Here is a 26,609-nt window from a genome sequence, read left to right on the forward strand (position 1 = left end):
GCATCTCCTGCAGCTCCTGCATTGGCAGGGGAATTCTTTACCACTGAGCTACCTGGGAAGCCCCAGACTTAACCTACACTTTTGTCATTTGAAGCTATCTATTGAATCATCATAAGATTTAAAATAGATTATGCATGCAGAGTCTTTAATACATATCACATATCAGAAAATTTTAATTTTTATTAATATTAGTATTAATAGATCCAATTAAAAAATTTTTCTGAATAGTGAAAGAAAGAATGCTCTGAGTGAAATCCTCATTTATTAGAGTTAAATAATTCAGTGTAACACTTAACTAGAAAAATTTGGGAAATTAGACCCAGAGGAATTTTCATTGTTTTGCTCCACCACAGTCTTGTATTTCTAAGTGTGCCTAGGGGAACACGCTTTAAGGCATACATGGGTGGGAAGCCCTTTGTGTATAAAGGGAGTGACTTAAGAATGCAGTTTTGCTGTTTTTTTTCTTTCTTTCTTTTTTTTTTTTTTTAAAGGAGACTGCGTACAGTCTGAGAAGAAAAGAACACAGTAACTAAACATGACCTTTCCCAAACTCACTCCCACCTTCATACACAAACATGGACATGATACTTCATTTTGTAGGAGGAGAGGGACAAGCTGGCCTAATTAAAATCTGTATACATTTGGTGAGATAACAGGGATGATGGCCCAGATGATGATGACCATGATTGACGAGGATGGCACAGATAATAATGTCACCTTGTATTTCCTTCTGCCAATCACAAAGCACCTCACACATATTATCTTGTTTTTCTTAGGCTGCACTCTCTGTTGGATGGGAGTGTGCGTATCACTGTCCACATTTTCCAGAAAGTCAATGATTTTCCAACAACTTTCCAGCAGCTCAATGGCAACACTGTTCAGAGCAGCACTCTCTCCTACTTCATTCAGTATCCAATTATTCTCCCAAATTTGGCTCATTTGTTCATTTCGGGCACTTGAATATAGTTCCCAAGCCTTACCCCAAAGATTCTGTTCTGGACTGTCCTGGGACTTGTCTTTTTGCCTTTATTTTTAAAGATCCCTTAGGGATTCCTTAGATCAGGCAGGTTTGGGAAGCACTGTGCTTTTCTAAGTCAAGGTGGTGAGGAAGGGATACAGGCTGAAGGGGACATTCGTGACTTTCATGGTAGCTTTTCTCATCAACTGGAGAATAACAGAATTGTCTTGTCGTAGGCTCAACAACCACCAGGCAGAGTGCTGCCCTATCTGAGGGATATTATTATTTGAATATACAGTGAGTGCTCACTGTGGCACAATAATATTGAAAGAACATTTGGCAGTGTCTCATTTGTACTTTTTCTATCGAGGACAGGCAAACAGAAGCCCGTGATCTGAGAGATACTTACAAGTTTGTCACCAGATTCTATGTACAGTGGTACTGCTATCTGCCTTTGCTAGTCACTAGTCAACATGCAAAAATGTCTTAAACTAAACCCAACATACATAATTAAAAAGGATGAAATGGGTGCCTATTGCTCAGTTAGCAATTTAACATATATTCTTTAAGTGCATTTTTCTATATTATTAATTTTTTCTCATAAAGAAGTCATTTAACATTTTTTATTAAAGAACTTTTAATACCTAAATAGAACTCACATATTACTGAGCATACAAATGCACAATGGTGTGGTGAATGCTTGTGTGTATGCCTTCATTTTTCTCTTTTCTCTCACTCCTCATAATCAAACACCAAGACTTCTCAAATCTCTGCAAAGAGCTGTGAATCCATCTCCTCCTCTCCATCCCCAGCACACCCACCCCAGTTTGGATCCACATGATCTTCAATGTGCACTTGGTCTGCTACGGCTGTCGGGTAAGTATGAGGCTGCCTCTCGTCTGTCCTCCTTTTAATCTGTTTTCTCTGCAGCTTCCAACACTGTCATTCTAACATACATACTTGGTCCTCCACTTAGAAATGACTGATGACTTTCCATTGCTCATAAAATAAAGTCCACTGTTACTTACCCTGACCTCCAAGGCTCTTCACGCTACTGCCTTAATCCACTCTTGGAGGCTCATGTTCCGTTGCTCCCATTCACTTTCAGCTCTTTTTGTTCCTTACTGTCCCCAGTCTCCTGAGCTGGACCAGCACTCCATACTTCCATATCTCACTGTTGTTGATCCTTTGGCATGAGGTTATTGTTGTTCAGTTGTTAAGTCGTGCCTGACTCTTAGCAACCCCATGGACTGCAGCATGCCAGGCTTCCCTGTCCTTCATCATCACCCAGAACTTGGAGAACTCCACCTTCTTCAAAGTTCAGCAGGGAGTTTCCCCCAGGGAGAGTCACTTGCCCTCTCCTTCAGATACATATAGGTATGTGAACTTGCTTCAGTGGTGGCACTTAGCTTGTACTTCATTATTCACGGTTCCCTTTCTGTCCCCCATGTGACTTCTGTGAAGCCAGTAGTCACATTTTACTCTTTTTATTTCCAACACCTACCTCATTGCATGCCACATATAAGGTGCACAGAAAATATTTGTTCATGAAATGCATAATAATAATAAATTCAAGCAATAATGATAGTCTGCATTTGTTGAGTACATTCTGGGTACCAACCACTATGCTAATCACTGACTTAGAATTTACTGATGAGGAAATGAAAGCTTTGAGAATTTAAGTAAGCTGACCAAGATTATACAGTTAGTAAGAGGAAAGCTGGGTTTTCAACCTCTATGGTTTCACTCATAATCTTTTTGCTGTTCTTACTCAATGAATATGCAGTTTCATTTAATTGTTTCAGTTAAAATTATAACAAAATACCCAAGGCAGATATTCAGTCAATAGAGATACAATTAAATTATATGTTCCCATTTTCACTGGTTTTCTCACTGTTAGAAAACCAAATATAACTTAAATCAATTTCTGACTAAAAAGTGATTGTTAGACCTGGTCTTTTTACAAATTAGTAGAGATAGCTCTACTTATCTAAATGAAAGCATAAGAAGGCAAAACAAGTTAGCTTTAAGGAAGGAAACAGACTTTGACTTCTCTAAAAGATCATAAATTTAAGTACATAAATTTAAGTCATACTCCATGCACTTCAGCACATCTTTTAGTTCAGTGTTTTTCCTGGAAAGGTCTTTTTAATGTGGGGATTTTTGTAAAAGTAAACTCCTCTGGCTCACAAATTTAGAATATTCCACACTCAACAGATGCATCAAATATAAAAGTAAAACTAGCAAAAAACTCCCCTCCAAAACCAATGGCTAACACTCACATACGCAATCTTTATTAATTTTTTATTAAAGCTATTAAACATAATGTGTTCTCAGCATCCCTCAATCACGTTCCTAAGAAAGCTTACTGTGCACTTGTTCTCTGTAGTCATTAAAGTGTTGCCACTATGTTTGCTCTTATTAAAAGAAAGGGAAAAAAGAGCTGCATGATGAAGCCAGTTCCTGCCAGTGGCTGATGAGGAGAGTGAGACCATGGCAATAGCTGGGTCTTCATCCCCCCCACCCATGCTGTCTAAAGGCATGTTTTTAGTTCAGTGTCCCCTCAGGCCTTATATATCTCTCTCACCAAGGTCTCTTCCCCTTCTTCAGTGGCTTCTACTTCCAACTACTATCTATTTTATATATACACACACAGTGGCACTAGTGGTAAAGAATCCCCCCTGCCAATGCAGGACACATAAGAGACACGGGTTCTAACCCTGGGTCAGGAAGACCCCTCGGAGGAGGGCATGGCAACCCACTCCAGTATTCTTGCCTGGAGAATCCAACAGAGAGAGGAGCTTAGGGGGCTATAGTCCAGTTCAGTTCAGTTCAGTTCAGTCGCTCAGTCGTGTCCGACTCTTTGCAACCCCATGAATTGCAGCACACCAGGCCTCCCTGTCCATCACCAACTCCTGGAGTTTACCCAAACCCATGTCTATCGAGTCAGTAATGCCATTCAACCATCTCATCCTCTGTCGTCCCCTTCTCCTCCTGCCCCCAATCCTTCCCAGCATCAGGGTCTTTTCCAATGAGTCAACTCTTCACATGAGGTGGCCAAAGTATTGGAGTTTCAGCTTCAACATCAGTCCTTCCAATGAACACCTGGGACTGATCTCCTTTAGGATGGACTGGTTGGATCTCCTTGCAGTCCAAGGGACTCTCAAGAGCTTCTCCAACACCACAGTTCAAAAGCATCAATTCTTCAGCACTCAGCTTTCTTCATCGTCCAAATTTCACATCCATACATGACTACTGGAAAAACCATAGCCTTGACTAGACGGACTTTGGTTGGCAAAGAAATGTCTCTGCTTTTCAATGTGCTATCTAGGTTGGTCATAACCTTCCTTCCAAGGAGTAAGCGTCTTTTAATTTCGTGGCTGCAATTACCATCAGCAGTGATTTTGGAGCCCCCCAAAATAAAGTTTGACACTGTTTCCACTGTTTCCCCATCTATTTCCCATGAAGTGATGGGACCAGATGCCATGATCTTAGTTTTCTGAACGTTGAGCTTTAAGCCAACTTTTTCACTCTCCTCTTTCACTTTCATCAAGAGGCTCTTTAGTTCTTCTTCACTTTCTGCCATAAGGGTGGTGTCATCTGCATATCTGAGGTTATTGATATTTCTCCCGGCAATCTTGATTCCAGCTTGGAATCAAATTTGGCCTTGGAGTACAGCATGAAGCAGGGCAAAGGCTAATAGAGTTTTGCCAAGAGAACGCACTGGTCACAGCAAACACCCTCTTCCAACAACAGAAGAGAAGACTCTACACATGGACATCACTAGATGGTCAACACCGAAATCAGACTGATTATATTCTTTGCAGCCAAAGATGGAGAAGCTCTTTACAGTCAGCAAAAACAAGACCGGGAGCAGACTGTGGCTCAGATCATGAACTCCTTATTGCCAAATTCAGACTTAAATTGAAGACAGTAGGGAAAATCGCTAGTCCATTCAGGTATGACCTAAATCAAATCCCTTATGATTATACAGTGGAAGTGACAAATAGATTTAAGGGACTAGATCTAATAGACAGAGTGCCTGATGAACTATGGACAGAGGTTTGTGACATTGTACAGGAGACAGGGATCAAGACCATCCCCATGGAAAAGAAATGCAAAAAAGCAAAATGGTTGTCTGAGGAGGCCTTACAAATAGCTGGGGAAAGAAGAGAAGTGAAAAGCAAAGGAGAAAAGGAAAGATATAAGCATCTGAATGCAGAGTTCCAAAGAATAGCAAGGAGAGATAAGAAAGCCTTCCTCAGCGACCAATGCAAAGAAATAGAGGGAAACAACAGAATGGGAAAGACTAGATCTCTCTTTAAGAAAATTAGAGATACTAAGGGAACATTTCATGCAATGATGGGCTTGATAAAGGACAGAAATGGTATGGACCTAACAGAAGCAGAAGATATTAAGAAGAGGTGGCAAGAATACACAGAAGAACTGCACAAAAAAGATCTTCACGACCCAGATAATCACGATGGTATGATCACTCACCTAGAGCCAGACATCCTGGAATGTGAAGTCAAGTGGGCCTTAGAAAGCATCACTATGAACAAAGCTAGTGGAGGTGATGGAATTCCAGTTGAGCTATTTCAAATCCTCAAAGATGATGCTGTGAAAGTGTTGCACTCGATATGCCAGCAAATCTGGAAAACTCAGCAGTGGCCACAGGACTGGAAAAAGTCAGTTTTCATTCCAATCCCAAAGAAAGGCAATGCCAAAGAATGCTCAAACTACCGCACAGTTGCACTCATCTCACACGCTAGGAAAGTAATGCTCAAAATTCTCCAAGCCAGGCTTCAGCAATACATGAACAGTGAACTTCCAGATGTTCAAGCTGGTTTTCGAAAAGGCAGAGGAACCAGAGATCAAATTGCCAACATCCGCTGGATCATTGAAAAAGCAAGAGGGTTCCAGAAAAACATCTGCTGCTGCGGCTGCTAAGTCGCTTCAGTCGTGTCTGACTCTGTGCGACCCCATAGACAGCAGCCCACCAGGCTCCATTGTCCCTAGGATTCTCCAGGCAAGAATACTGGAGTGGGTTGCCATTTCCTTCTCCAAGAAAAACATCTATTTCTGCTTTATTGACTATGCCAAAGCCTTTGACTGTGTGGATGACAATAAACTGTAGAAAATTCTGAAAGAGATGGGCATACCAGACCATCTGACCTGTCTCTTGAGAAACATGTATGCAGGTCAGGAAACAACAGTTAGAACTGGACATGGAACAACAGACTGGTTCCAAATAGGAAAAGGACTACGTCAAGGCTATCGTCCATGGGGTCGCAAAGAGTCGGATACAATGGAATTGACTTAGCACGCTTATAATATAAAAAGATATATGTGTATCTTTTTTACATCACATACACTATTTGTTTTTATTATATACACACAGATTTAAAAGCCAAACCTACATATAAGTCACTAGTACTGTCACCATAAAATAGTTGTTTAGTTTTCTTTCTTTAGCAAGCACAGTGTTAAATGATTAGTCCAGATAATAGCAAAATAATTGTTCCAGTTAAAAGTCTTTTCTTTTTTCTTCAATGGATTTTAGAAATTGCTTTGTGCTTTAGAAGAACACTAAACAAACAAAATTAAGTGTCTTCTCATTGTGTTTTGACTAGTGTATTTGGATAGTTTACTTTTTAAATTCTCTGCTTAACAACTGATTAATTCTATAGAAAATGCACTTTTAAAAAAGGAGTTATGGATATTCAGGGTAAAAAATATGAATGGAGATATACCAAAATTTTGGACTAAAACTACTTTTGTATTATTTTATGCTTGTCCCTGAGTTATGTGTCTCCCTCTACAGGTAAATGGTAGGTAATTGTTTTATTGCTAGTTTTATTGCTTCGATAGAAGAACTTGTATTTTCTCCTTAGTCGGCCAGCCTTGATTTATCTGAAGGCCTCTAGGATATAATCTGTGAAAATAATAAAAACAGCTCTAAATACAAAGACCCGTTCAGTGAGAAATTGGGACAGTATAATTTTAATTTTTGAGTCCATATACAAAAGAAAACAAAACAATAATATATCTATTACCCAGAAGTCAATATCCTTTAAGATTTCTTTTACTTTCTCTAAAACATACACTTCATGGTGGGGTCAGAAGGCTACCCTAATTTCACTGATAATTTTATAAGGATATAACTTGGGGAAAAGGGGTCTTGCATTTATTCTCATTTCTGCCTCTGGCATTTTTTTCTTACTAGGACTCAATTTTCTCATTTTTAAAATAGAGAACTTTAAATGCATTTTCTCTTAGTTACATTCTCACCATGAAGATCCTCAATTTAAATATGACTAAAAAAGCTTCCCTGGTGGCTCAGAAGGTAAAGAATCTGCCAGCAATGCAGGAGACCCAGGTTAGATCCCTCAGGAAGATCCCCTGGATGCGAGCAAGGCAACCCACTCCAGTATTCTTGCCTGGAGAATTCCATGGACAGAGGAGCCTGGTGGGCTACAGTCCATGGAGTCGCAAAGAGTCTGACACAACTGAGTGACTAACAAAGGGACAGAAAATATGGAAATTACAAACATTGTAAAGTGATATTGTCAAGACGTGACAGGGTCTCAAGAGATAGCCACAGAACATTTTTCTTGAAGCTTCGTTTGAAAATGAAATGCTCAAAAGAACTAACTGTGTCCCCAAACACAAGGCTCTATACCCAAACCAGGGCTCAGTGTCACAAGGCAGGCATAGCTTGGGCAGCCCTGACTCTCTGCTGCCCTCTCACGTTTCAGCACACTCTTTAGTTCTGCTCCTCACACTCAGCTACGGACCTGTACTCTCAGCTACGGACCTGTGCGCCTGAGCCTAGCGCTAAGTATGTGTATGTGTGCTCACTCTGTCATGTCCTACTCTTTGCGACCTTATTTATAGACTGTAGTCTACCAGGTTGCTCTGTCCATGGGAGTTTCCAGGCAAGAATACTGGAGTGGGTGGCCATTTCCTCCCCCAAGGCACCTTCCAACCCAGGGATGGAACTCAGGTCTCCTGCATTGCAGACAGATTCTTTACCATCAAGACACCTGGGAGCCCTGCATTAAGTAGAGGGATTCCTAAAGATGTGCTATCACTACCGTTTGCAAACAAAATCACAAATTAAACACACAAGTAAAGCTGAAACATCATCAGTGTCCTTCTCTACACTACCAGTTTTTAAATTAGCTTTAGGATCAAGAACAAAAAAATATCAGGCACAGAGTAGGGATGTGGGAAGAAAACTTGGTGAATTACTCATGACAGGCTTCTGTTCCTCATCTAACTTATCTCCTTGAATTTCTGTAACAGCACCATAAATTAGGAACTCCTATCTCCATTCTTTCAGTGAGGGAATAAAACTAATGAGAGAGACAAGGTTTACACTCAGGCCCAAAAAGCCACACACCATCTTTCTGTTATACCACGCTAAAGAACAAATAGCTCTTCAGTAGGAAGGCTCTTTTCTAAATGAACATTTGGAAATTTCAGTTTTTCTCATTGTTACAATGATATAGAGCTATGTATTCACCTATTATGTAGAGCAATAAAATCTGGTGACTAACACACTTAAGCCCTAATGATATAAAATCAAACTTTCCCAACTCATGTAAAATGGAATAACCTCCATGGGGGAAATGAGTGTTTTTAGTTCTATGTGAGAAAGTTTTAGAAGGTACAATGTGTCATATAGAGAGAGTTAAAGTTCTTAATACTTTTTTAAAACTCAAGAAGTTGATTTATGGAGACTTAATTTTCTTTCCATATCCCCTAGTTCATATAGAATGAATCCTAGACACAAAAACCAAATAAAAACAAGAAAAGAAAATGATGTATTGAGTGATTATTTTATGCTGAGAGCATTGCACACATGAACTCATTTATTTAGCAACAACTATATAAAATACAATCATTGTTTTGTAAACGGGAAAACAGGCAGAAAAAGGGTACATAACCTGCCCAGAGCCACACAGCTATCATGATAGAATATGACTTGGATTCTGGACATGCAGAGAAGCCCCTTCCTCCCTTACGAAATCACATACAATTCCAAGAGTGCCCCATCGGTGATGTTCTATGGAGGTGCTCTCCAGGGGTTCTGTGCACCAACATGGCCTTTTGGATCAACCATGAACTTAACTGTATAGAGTACTACACTGTTCCTCTAGAACCCATGAATAATTTTTAAGAAGGCCAAGTTCACCTTCAAGGTTGCCGCACTGACTGTTTAACACTCTCCTTCACTGCCGCCAGGGGGTGAACTTGTAGTCAGGTCCCATGCCATGAGGGAGGAAACTCACAAGCACCACCTCCCCCCTGTGTCTTGTCTTCTAGCGAAGCCTCACAATTTATGTTTTTAAGGGCCCACTTTTTCAGAATGAGCTCAGAGAGGAGAACATCCCTTGCTGTTGCCCTCAGTCTTCCACCCCCTCATTCAACTTTTTCACCTTAGTTTGCTATGCTTGGGCAAGGAAAAACGCTTCCATTTGCTAGCCAGTTAATTTCTTGTTATGCTTTGTGATGAATACAGCTGTATGAAGCACTGAACGACAGTTAATACTTAATGACAGTTAATTAGTCTCCTTTTGTAGGTATTTCTATAGCCCACAGCCCCAGATCAAGATCATGTGGGTACAAATGAGCCCATATTAACCTTGATACCCAGATATCCATGACCCACAGTTCCCTCTGGTATTGCTCCAGACTTTAGCACTAAGTGAAAACATTTGGGAGCTTCTATGGGGCCTCTCACATGTATTTAAGACCACTTCTGTGCCTTCTGAGTGGACTACTCTCTTTTTAATCAGTGCCAGATGCCTGCCTTGATGGTCAGTCAGCTGCCCTGACCATGCAGCACCCACCACCTCTTGGTGGACACAATAGCTTCCACTGGTACCCGCAGCTGCTCTTCTGGGAGGATGCTCTGTGGGGCTGGCTCATATGGAACCTCAAGCTACAGGAGCTTTCAGGGACCTATTAGCACTGAGTTCTGTACAAACTGTGATGTCAGCCGTCTCGCTTATTGCAAAGGTGAAGGGGGCTCAGGTCTAGTGCTGGAAGCAAGGCTGGGGACCAGGTTCCATGTGGTGTCTCTCATTAGACGCGCCAGGTACATTTGGGCTCTCTTATATTGTGGTCTCTGAAGAAGAAATTTCTTACTCAAAGAACTTACTTTAATGTATAGGAATTTCAATCATTGTTCATCTCTTGACCAATGGCAAGAAGAAAACAGGTAAACCAGACATAGACTATGAAATGCCAGCTGAAAATCATCACCAATAAGATCTTGAAAGATAAACATGGTAAAGACAACCAATAATGTAATAGTCAATGGAACGCAAGTCTACTTGAAAGACATTCAGGAAAGAACAACATTAACAACTACTCCAGAATCACTTTGACGTGGTGATCACAAATGAGCCCAATTGAAAGGTCCTGATTGGACAAGATGAAGTTAACTTTCAAGCAAAGTACAGTCACTAATAATGTAATAATGAGCTCCTCTGCATGTTATGAGCTGGAGTCCAAGGAAGACGCTTGAATCAAGTGAAGTGTGGGTCTAGTTTGGAGAGTATGTTAATTGTCTTCTGGTAATAATTTTAGAAAGCATAGGTTTTCTTCTCCAGGCAATTATTTTAATGAATCAATTGGAGTTTCAAGAAATGGTTAAATGAGTTCAAGTGTGGTTTCAGATTCAGCAAAATGAGATCATTTGCTCTGTTTTTGGCTCAGCTGAGGTCAAGCCCCATGTCTAAAATAGACTAATAGGAATTGAAGTAATTTTATTCTTCTGTCCTTTACACCCTTCATCCTTCCATCCACTTCTCTTCCCCAAACATCTGTTCTTTTGATCTCATTGAACTTTCAGCTATTATATAATTACTTCTTCTCTCCTCTCCCAAACTGAATTTAATCTCTACTCTATGGGTCCAAAGTGGGAGTATTGGAATGGTGTTCCTTCCTACACACAACTGGTGTATTGATTAAACAAGAAGGTAACTTTTATTTATGTTTTGACTTTCATTAAACCAAACTAGCATATATTAACAATATGATGATAACACAAGCTCAGAAACAACATGGTCAACACTTTTAAGGTAATGCTGCTGCTGCTGCTGCTGCTGCTGCTAAGTCGCTTCAGTCGTGTCCGACTCTGTGTGACCCCATAGACAGCAGCCCACCAGGCTCCGCCGTCCCTGGGATTCTCCAGGCAAGAATACTGGAGTGGGCTGCCATTTCCTTCTCCAGTGCATGAAAGGGTAAAGTGAAAGTGAAGTCACTCAGTCGTATCCGACTCTTAGCAACCCCGTGGACTGTAGCCTACTAGGCTCCTCCGTCCATGGGATTTTCTAGGCAAGAGTACTGGAGTAGGGTGCCATTGCCTTCTCCTAAGGTAATGCTACCTCTCAAGATATAAATGAGCAACGCTCAACTGAGTAAGAGTACAAATTTAACTGGTTTAAAAAAAAAAAGGCACATTAGTTAAGTTTTACCAATAGATTAAAATGGACAGCTTGTGAGATCAATGAGAGAAATGATACGATAAAGAGGAAAGAATTAATTTCTTAAATACTTTAAAACTGCAGACAAAACTGGTACTATAATAATTAGGTGGAATCTTGGAAAATAGGTTTTTTTCCTAGACGTAAAAAGAATAATCTCCCAGATCTTTCTTACCTGTTAGGGTGGCTTTGTTGATGGATGGTTGGTTGCACATGGGTGATCTTCTGACAAAGAGAGAAAAACACAGAGCAGTAAATATGTGATATTTTGTTGGTTTCGGGACTCTCTGAGTCATTTCAAATACGCCATTTAAATGTAAGGATTATTTTTAAGTTAGGATAAGCAAATGAAGATTTTTTTCATGCTAGCCAGTCAGATTCCTATGCACCCTTTATACTATAGTTCAGATCAAAAAAAAAAAAAAAGAAAGCTAAATTTCATTGTGATAGACTTTGAGGTAAATAAAGCTGATGTAAATGTCACAGAGACATGAGAGAAGAGGAAGTCTTTATTGACTGACCATATTCAATTAAGCCAGGGCTTACAGAGCAAACAGTGACTTTCTGAAATTGAAAAAGCAGTGAGTCTACAACTGGTTTCTCTAATGCAATGTTACGAAACTTTTATTTTTGCACAACTTGACATGATTACCTATGCATTATCAGAAGTGAATGATTCCTTGTAAACTATATTACACTTAGAGAAGCTGCTTCAACTTTTTCCTATTTTCTTATATTAAGAAACATCTCTGATACATTTGTTAGAGAGGTATATTAACAACTGGCCCAAATAGATGTTATTGAGATTTTAGAAACACTATAAGGGTACTTAAGTCAATCCTATTTTGTAGTCTCTAATTATTCAGATGTTGGTGAAGTTTCACAAGATGATTATAAACCCTTTGGGGTAAAAAAAAAATGCTATATGATTCATTTGTATTCCCTGCAGAGCCCAGTACAATGTATTCAGTGTTTAATCAGTTATGTTGAAGAAAATATCACTTATGGAATCTTAATTTTCTTGAAATGTAATTTTATAAAGGTGTCATCACTCTATGATGGCCTAGAGGGGTGGGGGTGTGTGGCAGGAAGGCTAAAGAGAGAGGGGATACACACACACACACACACACACACACACACACACATACTTATGGCTGATCCATGTTGTATGGCAGAAAGCAACACATCATTGTAAAGCAATTATTCTCCAATTAAAAAAAAAATGAAGTTATTACAATTGAAAGCTCTTAAAATATAGTGATATTTAAAACATTTTATAAAATAGATACATTCAAAGATGTCTCAAAAGTGTTTGTTTTCCTTTTGGGGGGTTGTTTTGGTAGTTCTAGTAGTGGCTAACCCTTAATAAGGGCTTAATGTGTGTCTGACATTTTGCTAAATGAGCACTTTAGATGAATGATCTCATTTAATCCTTACAACAAACCTTAAGGCAGACAGTTTCATTGTTCCCATTTTACCAATGAGGAAAACACAAGCTTTGGGAATTTAAATGGCTTCTTCAAACTAAGAAAGCTGGGATTTGCAATTCCAGGGCCCCGTTCTCTACTCTGTTGCCTTATTTTTAGGCAGCTTTTGTGGAACCCCTGCAGATGGCAGGTTCCTGCAGAGCCTTGGTCCAATCTGCCTTCCTGAGATGAATGATCTCTTAGCAGGGCTGGGAGGTACGTGGCGAAAGCAATCTGGTACTTTTTAAATTCCCACTGCCTGGGTTCCAGTTAGCATCTGACTCTGTTTCATTGCTCTTAAATTTACTGATATCAGTTTGGGACTGAAATTTTGCATTCATTTGATTGAAAATGAACCAAAGTTTACTTCTGAGTCATTTTAGTTTTTATTATGAAACTTAATTAATGCTTAATTAAAAAGAAAGGTTAATGTTTAAAACTGCTACTTTGAAATAGTTCTGGTCTATATACCAATAGTCATCTACTTGCTGAGAGTTTATTATTCAAATCATTTATATAGTGATTGGGCTTCCCTCGTGGCTCAGCAGTAAAGAATCCACCTGCTAATGCAGGAGATGCAGGAGTTGCAGGTTTGATCCGAGTCAGGAAGGTCCCTGGAGAAGGAAATGGCAACCCACTGCAGTATTCTTGCCTGGAAAATCCCACGGACAGAGGAGCCTGGTGGGCTACACGCCATGGGGTCCCAAAGAGTTGGACCCAACTTAGCGACTGAGTACAGGCACATATAATGATTACTCCTTTTTAGTCCTTCCTCTGTGAAAATTTAGAAAGTATTGATTTTGTCTGGAAAAGGTATCAAAGAAATATTTTCTAAAACTTTTCTATAGTTTTGAAAACCAAATCATGGGCTTGTCCCTTATTATCTTCTTTTGATATCAACCCTACAACCGGCACTTGGGAACTTGATATTTCAACAAGTAACAACAGCAGAAAATATTAATCATTTGATCCACGGCTACAGTGATAAATCATTTAACAAAGAATGAGCCAGAACTCACTTCTGAGATGGAAAATCTCAAGGGCAAGGAAGAGCAGGGGGACAGGAACTAGCAGCAAGTTGACAAAAGTCAGCTGTGAGCTAAGTGAGGGCCTGCAGGGGTCAGGGCTTCAGATGTATCCTTCCAAACTCACTTCTTGTAGGATTCAGAAATGGTGGATTATGCAAACTAGTGCAGTGAAAGTCGCTCAGTCGTGTCCGACTCTTTATGACCCAATGGATTGTAGCCCGCCAGGCTCCTCTGTCCATGGAATTCTCCAGGCAAGAATATTGGAGTGGGTACCCATTCCCTTCTCCAGGGGATCTTCCCAACCCAGGGATTGAACCCGCATCTCCTGCACTGCAGGCAGATTCTTTACCAGCTGAGATACCAGGGAAACCCCTAGCCTATACCTTCCACAAAATCCAAGGGTGGGCTTGGGAGTGTTCTAGGGGCATTGTGAGTACCCAGTGGGGAAACTATGGTTCCCTCAAGTCATGATGTGATGAACCATTTTGCCATATCCATTTTGCTATCACTGAACAGAATAGAGTTTATCTGTGTGTAGACTGAGTCCTACTATTCTGATACCTAAGACAGCTGATTGGGTTTGAATCCATAAAGCAGGTACAAATCTGTTCCAATCAAAAAAGAGACCAAAAATACCTTTGTGCTCTGTGTGTTCAGTCATGTCTGGCTCTTTGCTACCATATGGACTTCAGCCTGCCAGGCTCCTCTGTCCATGGAATTTTCCAGTAAAGAATACTGGAGTGGGTTGTCATGTCCTACTCCAGGGATCTTCCCAACCCAGGGACTGAACCCACATCTCCTCTGTCTCTTGCATTTGCAGGCAGATTCCTTACCACTAAGCCCCCTGGGAAGCCCAGGAAAACAAGTCTACCAAACAATATTGTTTAATTAGATTTCACCCAGGGCACTATAAGGCAGGTCAAGTTCAGGCATAAATTATGTTTTTCTACCCTCCTCTTAGCTGCTCTTTTCCATTTTAATCTGTTTTGCCCCTGTGAGTCAGTTGAAAACCTTTGTCTCATATAGAAGAAGCCTCAGATCATCTCTCTGGGGACAGAAAGACTAGCCTGATGCCGTCACGCCTGCTGAACAACTGTCTGCCTGCCCACAGGTATAGACGCTGCTACTCAAATGACCAAGGCTGAAGGAAGCGTAAAAGGAATTAGTTACACAGCTTCTTGTTCACTTTCCAAAGACAAAAATCTCAATTTCCTGGACAAAAATTGAGGTTGAAAAGTTTGGAAGGGACACCAGTAACTTCATTTCTCCTGCAGAGCTGTGGACTTTCCAAAGAGAAGGTGATGGAACTTGGGAGCTGCCAAATGCCAAAAGCACCAAGGGGGCCACTGAACATGGAAGACATGTTTGGTAATAAACAGGCAGCTCGAAACATACCCTCAGGTTTCCCAAGCTGGATTTCTGTTTCTCATTTCCAGCCATCAAGCACGTGCAGAATAACTGTGCTGGGTATTACACTAGGCACTGGGAATTCAAAAATGAACCAGATACAACCTCTGCTTTCTGGTACCTGAAATTCTTAAGCAGCATTCAGACAAGAGAACAGGCAACTGGAATACTGAGAGGAATGTGCTAAAATAGGGGTGAAGGACAGAATGCAATCAGAAGGTGATGGACAGGCACACCACCCAGGTTGGGTCCTGTGGGTGTGGATGCACGTGGGGTGTTACTCAGAGATAGTGCCCCAGATGAAATTATATTTTAAGTTGTAACCTAAAGAATGATTTACAGTTAGCCCAGTGGATGAAGAGGGGAAGAGGGAGGTGAGAAATGCTTAGGCTGAAGGAATAGGACTGCAAAATTTCATTACCTGCAAAACATGAAAGTCAACTGAAGCTTCTGAATTCCATTCCAATTTTTGCATTGTGGCATTTATACTGATTTTTTAATTTAAACCTTGTTCTGTCACAGATAGTATGGGCATAATGGCCAGAGCTTCTTTTAATCACAGGAAATGTCAATTTGGGAGGTGGATTCTGCTATTATGGGATGGAAAGTTTAGATTGTTTTTCTGTGTGTTCTTTAAGAAGTAGTAATTACAACAAAATTTTATATGCGTAGATAAGTTCAAATACATTTTTATTCACTGTCCTCTTACTATTGATTTAAGGAATTTTTTTCCTCGAAAATTCTTTAGAATTGATATTTTAATGATAATATTGTATTATTCATAATGTTGTTGTTGTTTAGTCACTATATTGTGTCCATGGACGGTAGCCCACCAGGGTCCTTTGTCCATGGGATTTCCCAGGCAAGAATACTGGAGTGGGTTGCAGGGGATCTTCCAGACCCAGGGATCGAACCTAAGTCTCCTGCTTGGCAGGTGGATTCTTTGGCACTGAGCCACCTGGGAAGCCCTCATTATTCATAATAGATTATCACAATAACGGCATGTGAATAATTAATCAGTTTTCCATTTAATCTTGGAAAATTAATTTTCTTTTTTTTTTATTTCCATCTTTATTAGAACCCCCGAGTTATAATTATTTTCCTTCTCATCTTTCTCTCTTTCAAATACTTCCTTCCCCTGTCATCCCATAAATCCCAATTTTGTTAACTGTTCCATGCTGCTGCTGATCTGAGTCAGTAACAGCAGGAGAATTAGAGATCTTCCCTGTGATATGAGCCTTCCCTGGTGGCTCAGACACTAAAGAATCTGCCTGCAATGTGGGAGACCCAGGTTCGATCCCTGGGTCAGGAAGATCCCCTGGAGAAGGGAATGGTAACCCACTCCAGTATTCTTGCCTGGAGAAACCCATGGACAGAGGAGCCTGGAGGGCTGCCGTCCACAGAGTTGCAAAGAGTCGGACAAACCGAGAGACAAACACACACACCTGTGATATGAGGCTTCCCCAAGTAATGGCTGTGCTAGAATTAAGAGGATGCTTTTGGGTTAACTTCAAGTCTTGATGACATTATTTGTAAATGGTTAATTTATGAAGTAAGCCCAAACTATAAAGTTACCCTGCCTGTAAATGACTAGGCAGAGGACTGATCTTGCCAGGTGATCTCTGACAGATGGAATCACCATATTTATTTGTCATCCTGATTCATTTCTGATATGAGAACCATCACTACAAAGTATTTATAGAACATTAACAGGACTTCATATGACTTAGTGTAAATGGTTAGACACCATGGCAATGATTCAGAGAAATCTAATATATTGCCTTGAGTTCAATCAAACTGAGAAAACACTATTTAAAAGGTTGGCTGGAAAGTGGGGGTAAAAAGAACAACTTACTTGCTAGGTGCTCGGTCTTGCAAATTAGTCAATGCAGCAAAGTTGTTACGTACAGTTCTCAGGCTGGCCAAGACCTAGAAGAAAAAAGCATTACGTAAACTTCTTGAAATAAGGCCCTCTTTAATGCTATATGAAGTGGTTTGGTGATTTTTAAAAACAGTTTGCTAAGTTAACAGTTTAACATTGCTTGCAACGTAGCTTTCTATAGTACTGAGGAGTCTCCCAGCACCTGGGTGAAGGTAACACGGATCTACCTGAAACCCAGAGAGGCCGGACTTAGGGATTTTCCAGATATTAGTCCACACTGTCTATGGATATGGTGACTTTAGCAGCAGTTTCCACAGTATCGCTAGATTGCCCAGTCAGTAAAACAGTATCCCTGGGAATATACATAGAGGGCTGCTATTGTATCTTATATAAATTTGAAATTGCATTATGTAAAATATTAAAGTCTCACTTTAGGTAAAAAATGTAAAACAAAATTATCCTCAATATCTTCACCAAGAACGCCACAGTCTTGAAGTCAGCAAACTAGGTATACTTTAAACTGTTTTCTCACCTTTACCACATAGCTATTCGAGTAAACAGAGATTCTTTTCTTCATTAAGGTTATCTGAATCATGAACTATAAGGTCTCAAGCAAAATGAGACTGCCCTGGATGAGGACAGTGCCTGGCCCACAGAAGATACTCAAGCCAAATTTGTTGAATAAATGAGTACATGGACACGAACATATCCACGTACCAACAGGTCCCACTGTCTCTAATAACTCTTCCTTTTTCTACTTATAGTGAAACTATAATGTGGCAAAAGAATCTGAAGACCAGGAGAGAGAAGTGACAAGAGTACTGTATCTCCGTCTACCCCCTTACTTTCTCCTAGAATGGACAAGTCTCCCCAGGGTGGAGTCTATATTAGGTGAGATTATGAGTCATCTGGGTGACAACCAGCATGTTACGTTTATCTAGAACATAGATTTCAGATGTCTTATTAGGTACCACGTAACAACCCAGATTGCCTGGCTCTCTTACATAGTCAATGTGTGAACATATAAAATTCTATCATCTCTTTGACCCTAAGTTTCTCATCTGTAAACCAGTATAGTAACATCTGGACTTCCCTGATGGCTCAGATGGTTAAGAGCCTGCCTGCAATGCAGGAGACCTGTGTTCGATCCCTGGATCGGGAAGATCCCCTAGAGAAGGGAATGGCAACCCACTCCAATATTCCTGCCTGGAGAATTCCATGGGCAGAGGAGCCTGGAGGGCTACAGTCCATGGAATTGCAGAGTCGGACATGACTGAGCAACCAACAGGTTTTATAGCAACGTCTGGGCTTTCCACGTGGCTCAGTGGGTAAAGAACTTGCCTGCAATGCAGGAAACACAGGAGATATGGGTTTGATTCCTGGGCTAGGAAGATCCACTGGAGGAGGATTACTCCAGTATTCTTGCCTGGAGAATTCCACGGACAGAGGAGCCTCATGGGATACAGTCCATGGATTGCAGAGTCGGATATGACTGAAGTGACTGAGCACACACACAGGCATAGTAATATCTACCTCACAGGGTTGCCGTGAAAATGAAGTGACATGGCAGGTTAGGTGCCAAGAACAATGCTTGGCAAACAGAAGGCACTCAGTGAATATTAGCTCATTATGGCGACATTCTATGTAATGATTTGGTGTGTGCGTAGGAAACTTACTTAACGCCTATCACTGACAATACACTGTTGGGGTGGGAGGGGCAAATTTTTTATAATTGCTCCAAGAGTTCCAGAACTGTTTCCAGAATTTTGTCATTTGGCACTGACCTAGACTAAAGTCAGTCTAAATTTTAAGACAAAAATATCTCAGATATTTTTGAAACTGGCATTAATTCTTGTAAGTCACTGGGAAACTGTTTATGCCCTGGGACAGAGACTTCCCAGGTGGCTCAGTAGTAAAGAATCTGCCTGCCAATGAAGGAGATTTAGGAGATGAGAGTTTGATCCCTGGGTCCGGAAGATCCCCTGGAGGAGGAAATGGCAACCTGCTGAAGTATTCTTCCCGGGAAAATCCCATGGACAGAGGAGCCTGGCGGACTACAGTCCATGAGGTCCCAGAGTCGGACATGACTGAGCATACACAGGGAGTGACCTATGGCATTAGGAGTTAATGATGTTTCCTAAGGTGCCAATCATGATTAACTCAGTCACTGGAAAAATCTGGCTCATTATCACATACAGACAACTCACAGTGCCGAAAGGTCATGCTGCCTATGACGAAGTATTCAAATAGCCAACTGCTGACATCAAACCATGATGTCTTCAATTAGGCATGAAATCTTGAATGATGAAGAAAGAATTCTGACAAATGATCCACTGTCATTAAATCATGCAGGCTGAATTTATGCTATAAGAATTGAGTATCAAATACACTAATAAAGCATTTTGAATAAGATTATTAACACTCCCCACCCCACCCCCCGCCCCGGTTGATCCTTGTTCTAGGCAAAATGTTAACTTCAGAATTCTGAGAACTTCATTTTTAGTAAATTACAGTAAGTGCCCTGCATCTGACAGTTGGACAAATAGAAATAGTATCATGGGTAATTCATGTTCTATGCTCACTTGAAAGCAAGCATTACTTCATGAAAAGACATACTCCACTTGTTTTTCTGTGTAAAGGTTTTTGCCTCCATTATAATAAAGATATTAAATTAAATAATTTTACTGTTTTTTTAAATTTAAATTAATTTTTAAATTTTGCATTTATTTTTGCATAATCTGTATCTTCACATGGTACAAAGTTGAAACAAAAGTAAATTGTCTCCTTCTCAATAACAAAGATAAAAATCAAAATTATTATTTCTGAGAGGAGGCAGATAGATGGACTCAGGGAGGTACACTCAGGGCATTAAAATATTGGCACTGTTCTATTTCTTAAACTGCTGATTTTTATCCTTATATTTTAGAAAGTCATTAGATAATTTCTCTTATATGGATGAAATATTTCAAAACAAAAAGTGAAGAAAGAAATTTCCCTTTTAGCCTCTCCTCCATTCAGCTGCCTGTCCCCTCTCCTCACTGACTTTATTTTTAATTTATTTTTTAATTAGAGTATAATTGCTTTACAATGTTGTGCTAGTTTCTGCTGTAAAACAAGGTGAATCAGCTCTAAGTATACCTATAACCCCTCCTTGTTCAGCCTCCTCCCACCTCCCCATTCCACCCCTCTAGGTCGTTATAGAACATGAGCTGAGCTCCCTATGCTATACAGCAGCTTCTCACTAGCTATTTATATTATACACGGTAGTGTATATATGTCTCTCATTGACTTCTAGATTGTCTCCTAAATTTCACTTTTACAAACACTGCCACAGTAAATAAGCTGGTAGCTATATCATTCCCCATGGGTGCAAGTATTACATTATTTTTCTTGTAGTAGGGCAAATAGCAGGGCAGATAGTAGGGCAGAAAGCCAAGAACTAAAGAGCCTCTTTTTTTTTAATCTGTTTTCTTAAATTAATTTATTTTAATTGGAGGCTACTTACTTTACAATATTGTAGTGGTTTTGCCATACATTGACATGAATCAGCCATGGGTGTATATGTGTTTCCCATCCTGAGCCCCCCTCCCACCTCCCTCCCCATCCCATCCCTCAGGGTCATCCACTGGCACCAGCCCTGAGCACCCTGTCTCATGCATCGAACCTGAACTGGCGATCTGTTTCACATATGATAATATACATGATTCAATGCTATTCTCTCAAATCATCCCACTCTCGCCTCCCACAGAGTCCAAAAAACTGTTCTATACATCTGTGTCTCTTTTGCTGTTTCACATTATAGGGTTATCGTTACCATCTTTCTAAATTCCATATATATGCGTTAGTATACTGTATTGGTGTCTTTCTTTCTGGCTTACTTTACTCTGTATAATAGGCTCCGGTTTCATCCACCTCATTAGAACTGATTCAAATGTATTCTTTTTAATGGCTGAAGAGCCTCTTGATGAAAGTGAAAGAGGAGAGTGAAAAAGTTGGCTTAAAACTCAACATTCAGAAAACTAAGATCATGGCATCTGGTCACATCACTTCATGGCAAATAGATGGGGAAACAATGGAAACAGTGACAGCCTTTATTTTGAGGGGCTCCAAAATCACTGCAGATGGTGACTGCAGCCATGAAATTAAAGTGCTTGCTCCTTGGAAGAAAAGCCATGACCAATCTAGACAGTGTATTAAAAAGCCGAGATGTCACTTTGCCAACAAAAGTCTGTCTAGTCAAAGCTATGGTTTTTCCAGTAGTCATGTATGGATGTGAGAATTGGGCTATAAAGAATGCTGAGTGCTGAAGAACTGATGCTTTTGAACTGTGGTGGTGGAGAAGACTCTTGAGAGTCCCTTGGACAGCAACAAGATCCAACCAGTCCATCCTAAAGAAAATCAGTCCTGAATATTCATTGGAAGGACTGATGCTGAAGCTGAAGCTCCAATACTTTGGCCACCTGATGTGAAGAACTGACTCACTGGAAAAGATCCTGGTGCTGGGAAAGATTGAAGGTGGGAGGAGAAGGGGACAACAGAGGATGAGGTGGTTGGATGGCATCACCAACTCGATGGACATGAGTTTGAGTAAACTCTGGGAGTTGGTGATGGACAGGAAAGCCTGGAGTGCTGCAGTCCACAGGGTCTCAGAGTTGGACATGACTGAGAGACTGAACTGAACTGAACTGAACTGAGGGCAAATAACATTTTATAATGTTATATTAAGCGTTAACTATTATCTTCTGCACCATGACATTTATGATACCAGCGGAAGTGTAAATAGAAGTGCCAATCAAATGTTATAAGGGGCCAAGTTCAGTGATCCTGGGTGACACAACCCAAAGTCACTGTGTTAGAGTTCTCTGTTCCTCATTGGCATTGGAGGACACAAAGAGTGAAGCATCTGCTACTGCAGGTTGTAGGGGAAGAACCAGAAACAGTTTCACACAAGCCCCTGAGTTAGAGTTTAATTATTGTTCACTTTTGTTACAGAGCAGCTCTCATGCCCCTTGAATTCAACCCTTTAAGAGCTGTAGTCAGAGCTCTAACACGCTGATAGTTTTCTTCAGTCTTTAATGATTACTAACCAAAAGGTCCCTGAGGTTTTTCTCCACATTAACAGCTCAATGGTTACAAAATTAGGGTCATTTCTTTTTCTTCTGCCCCTCCAAGCAAAAGCATAATGATTCAAGGTCAAAACACATTGGGAAAGAGGAGAATACTTTAGAAAAGATAATTAGAACACTGATATGGAAATTTTTGCGCACGGGTGTATTGGCCTGTAAGAGGGATCAAATGTTATTTACACACATTAATCTAAGACTTTCTTGGGGTTTTCTTCTTTGGCTGCACCACACAGCATGAAACATCTTTGTTCCCTAACCCCTGCTCCCTGTGTTCCCTGCAGGAGAAGGGAAGAGTCTTAACCACAGGAGAAATCCCCTTTCTTAGGTATTTCTCAACATTTATTAACCAACAAGATTCCCTGAAAATGGCAGACAAATGTGCATTTCATTAAAAAGTTAAACATCTGAACGTACTCGCTTAAAAGGAATGTATACTTCTATATTAATAAGTTCTGGAAAAGACTTAAAGAGGAGATTGCTTAAAAAAAAAAAAAAAGATATGGCAATGACAGTCCTGTTAAAAACTCCTGCTTGATAAAATAACAACCAAGAAATAAATAGCTTTGAGGATGTTTTCATTCCGGATACACGTTAAGCCACTAGATGGCAATAAAACACAGACCATGAGTTGCCACAGACCTTAGATCGGGTGGGGCGGAGGGGCTGAGGAGGGAGAAAGAACTCTTTGTCTTGGTTTTGTTTCCAGAAAAAATACTGGAGCCAAATTGTGATTATTTACAAGATAAAAAGGTCATTTTGGCAGAAAATCTCTTTCCAAGTTATGTTTGGTTAAACTATATGAACTTGCTGTTTTTGTATGCTAGCGAAGGTTGAATATTGATAATTTCAACCCCAAAAGCATTTAGATTCTTAGAACATTTGCTACTGAAATTTATTTTAATGAAGGATAAAAAACCCAACAGGTAGAAGCAACTGAAATCTGATACTTTTCTTCTTTCTTAGAGAAAGAAACAAGGAGATCCTATTGAATTCAATGACAAGACCACAGGATTGCTATTTCTGGGTGAAACAGGGAAAAGATATAGAGAGGCGTTTTTTGAAAAATCAATAATGTTCCATTACCACAGGATAGTAGTGTTCTACAGGGTTAATAACCACCACGTTTTCCCTAAAATTACCCTAGGTGCTATAATTTCAGTAAGAGTAAAGGTGAAATGACTTGGCTGTTCCTACTCTGTACTTTTAAATCAAGTATATCTCGCTCAATCTGAATGATGTGAGGGTGGGGGGTACAAGATAATATCTGGATATTTTCTGTCCTTTGTTGAACTAAAGATTACACTTCTTTGAATACTGCACACTTCCAGGGGAGGATTCTAATTGACTAAGAATTTTACAAGGTAGTCACTCATGATGCGATACGAATAACGGAACAGGTGGGGCCAGAGGCAACTGATTACAAAGCAGGGTTCCCTATACTGCATCAGGGTTGTGCTTCTTTGGTGTTCCTTGGCCCCTCAAGATCTCTGGGCAAACTGAGACTTCACCCTTGGGAGGAAAAGGTCAGCTGCTAAGTGGCATCAGGTGACATGACATCATTCCTGTCAACACTTACTCTAAGGAAATACGCAAACCCAAAGATTTCAGCATAAGTACAGGAAGGAAAATATTTCAAATGTAAAACAATGAAATATTCAGAGCTGTTATTTTCCTGGGGAGCAAAAAGATTCTGAACTTACAGGGGGAAACGTAAGAAACTAGAAGTGGGAAAGTGTTTAGATTGAACACCAGCAAGAATGTCTAACCCTGACAGGGTTACAGACTTGGGAATAGAATATGGAGGGGCAGCGGAGGAGCTTTGCTGAAGGTTATGCCTATGCTTGATGCTTTAGGTTCAGCTCTCTCCATCAAAGTGGACTATGACCTTGCACATCTTCCCAATTTCTCTCATAACCTAAGATTTTATTCTCTTAGCTTCACGGGAAACTGTGGCTGGGGAACAACAGGGAGGGATCCTTTCATGCTTTGGAGAGGAAGGTAAAGCATGAAGAAATGAGTTCTCAAGAAGAGGCAGACAATGAGATGGGCTTGGAAGGAGCCTCTGAGCAGCTGAGACAGCAGGAGGCCCATTTAAAAGAATTATGAGAAGGAAAATACACACAGGAAATCGACCCTAAATATTCACTGGAAGGACTTTCGCTGAAGTTCCAATACTTTGGCCACCAGATGTGAAGAGCCAACACATTGGAAAAGACCCTGATGCTGGGAAAGATGGAGGGCAGGAGAAAAGGGTGATAGAGGACAAGATGGTTGGATGGCATCACCAACTCAATGGACATGAGTGTGAGCAAACTCTGGGAGACGGTGAAGGACAGGGAAGCCTGGTGTGCTGTAGTTCACGGGGCGTTAGTGACTGAACAATGACAACAAATACACACAGGAAAATAAACTGAAAGGGGTAGAAAGTAAAATGTCAGTCTTTTAGGGTTTAGAATTATAGGAACTTTTCTTTTTCTTCCTTTTACTCATATTTATTTTTTATATGCCAAAGGTTTTATTTTGAAAGTAGTGTGGCTTTTTTCATTGGAATACTCTAGTGTGAAATTAGCAACCCCAAAGCATGTTGGAAACGAGGGGAATTTTGGGGGCTATTTCAACACTTCCCTGAGTGACCTGTTAAATCTCTAGAGTCTTCTCCGTCTATTGGTGAAAGTAACTATGGTATAGTTGACCAATAATATTGGTTTCAACTCAAGTGACAAAAACATCTTACCACGTAAGCATCATAATATTTAGCATTAAATGGTGACTACTCCAGCCTATACTAAAACTTTGAGGAGGGACTTCCCTGTAGTTGATACGGTAAAGAATCTGCCTGTAGTGCAGGAGATCCGGGTTTGATCCCTGGGTCGAAAAGCAGAATGGCAACCCACTCCAGTATTCTTGCCTGGAGGATCCCATGGACAGAGGAGCCTGGTGGGCTACAGTCCATGGGGGTCACAGAGTCGGACAAGACTAAGTGACTAACACTACACTACATTACAAAATAAGCTTGTGGTGCCCAATTAAGCTGGAGAGAAGGCCATAGACAACTGCTGCTAACTGGTTCTTCTTTCATACCTCTTTCCCCAAAGATGCTCTATCAAAATAATTCAGGGTTCAATAGGCTTTAAAATAAAATACTGACTTCCCTGTAGCTCAAATGGTAAAGAACCTGACTGCGATGCAGGAGACCAGGGTTCAATGCCTGGGTCAGGAAGACCCTCTGGAGAAGGGAATGGCAATCCACTCCAGTATTCTTGCCTGGAGAATTCCATGGGCAGAGAAGCCTAGCAGGCTACAGTTCGTGGGGACGCAAAGAGTTGGACATGACTGAGCAACTAACACATAAATACATAGAGTGTTTTAGATTATATACTCTAGTAAAAGGCCATTTGTGAAAGCTGTGATGAAGCTACTTAAAAAGAATCTGCAGCCTTTTGGGCAATAACTACCTTCCATAAGGTGATATGAGTCATTAAGCTAATCATAAACAAATTTTCCTAAGTAGATTTCAAGAATTATTTTCAGGCATCATATATATCCACAAATTATACAGAGTGTTTTTTATTCAAAGATCCAATTTCAAGGGTATTATTAGTAAGTACACATCCTAGTTAAACAGTTCATTGACATAGACTAAGTGATATTTTACATAATATATTTCTCAGTATATCAATTATAATACTCTACAGAAAATGTCTGATATGCAAAAGACTAGATTTCCTTAAAATCGAAGAGTGTTAATGGCAAGGTTCAAGCCGAAATTTATTGATCAATTAGTTGGAGATTAACACATACTACTTGACATAAGATATACAGATTACTTTTTTTCACATTTTACTACATATTTAATTGTATTTTTCTTATAACAACACCTAGAGGTTTTAGTTAGAAGTAAGAATAGTGACCTAAATATACTCAGGTTGGAATGATTGTTTCTACATTTGATGATGGTTATTTATATATTATTTTACCTGATTTACTCTGTTACTCAGCTTTAGATATAAAGTTATGGGTTCTTGACAGCTATCAATTAAAAGTCCTTAGCTTTGTATGATTTTATTATCACAAAATATGATGAAACATGATTGTAAATTTTTTTAACATAGAAATATAATTATTAGAAAGAACTAATGATCTCCAGAAAAATTTTAAGCAGATGAGACATTAAACTTCCAAAAGGGGTGGTGGTGGTATTCTATTTTTAATAGCCTGCATTAATGAAAAATATCACTACATA

The 26,609-nt window shown here is 40.1% G+C and overlaps 1 protein-coding gene across 9 annotated transcripts in view; it reads right to left on the bottom strand.

Annotated features, from left to right (window-relative positions):
* PDE4D (phosphodiesterase 4D) overlaps positions 1–26,609 on the bottom strand; it is a 1,572,405-nt gene that overhangs the window by 180,452 nt on the left and 1,365,344 nt on the right. For 6 of the 9 annotated variants that reach the window (XM_081524288.1, XM_081524289.1, XM_081524290.1 and 3 more), the window contains 2 exons: positions 17,214–17,287; positions 11,633–11,682 (listed from right to left, as the gene is read on the bottom strand). In XM_081524288.1, coding sequence (XP_081380414.1) covers positions 11,633–11,682; positions 17,214–17,287 — 124 coding nt within the window. Of the gene's footprint in view, positions 1–6,494; positions 6,894–11,632; positions 11,683–17,213; positions 17,288–17,467; positions 17,593–26,609 lie in introns of those variants that run through there. The other 3 variants (XM_081524298.1, XM_081524299.1, XM_081524294.1) reach the window with 2 other exon arrangements.

Source organism: Giraffa tippelskirchi, chromosome 8, assembly GCF_054371585.1.
Source record: "Giraffa tippelskirchi isolate mGirTip1 chromosome 8, T2T-mGirTip1v1.2.pri, whole genome shotgun sequence".
NCBI classification, from domain to species: Eukaryota; Metazoa; Chordata; class Mammalia; order Artiodactyla; family Giraffidae; genus Giraffa; species Giraffa tippelskirchi.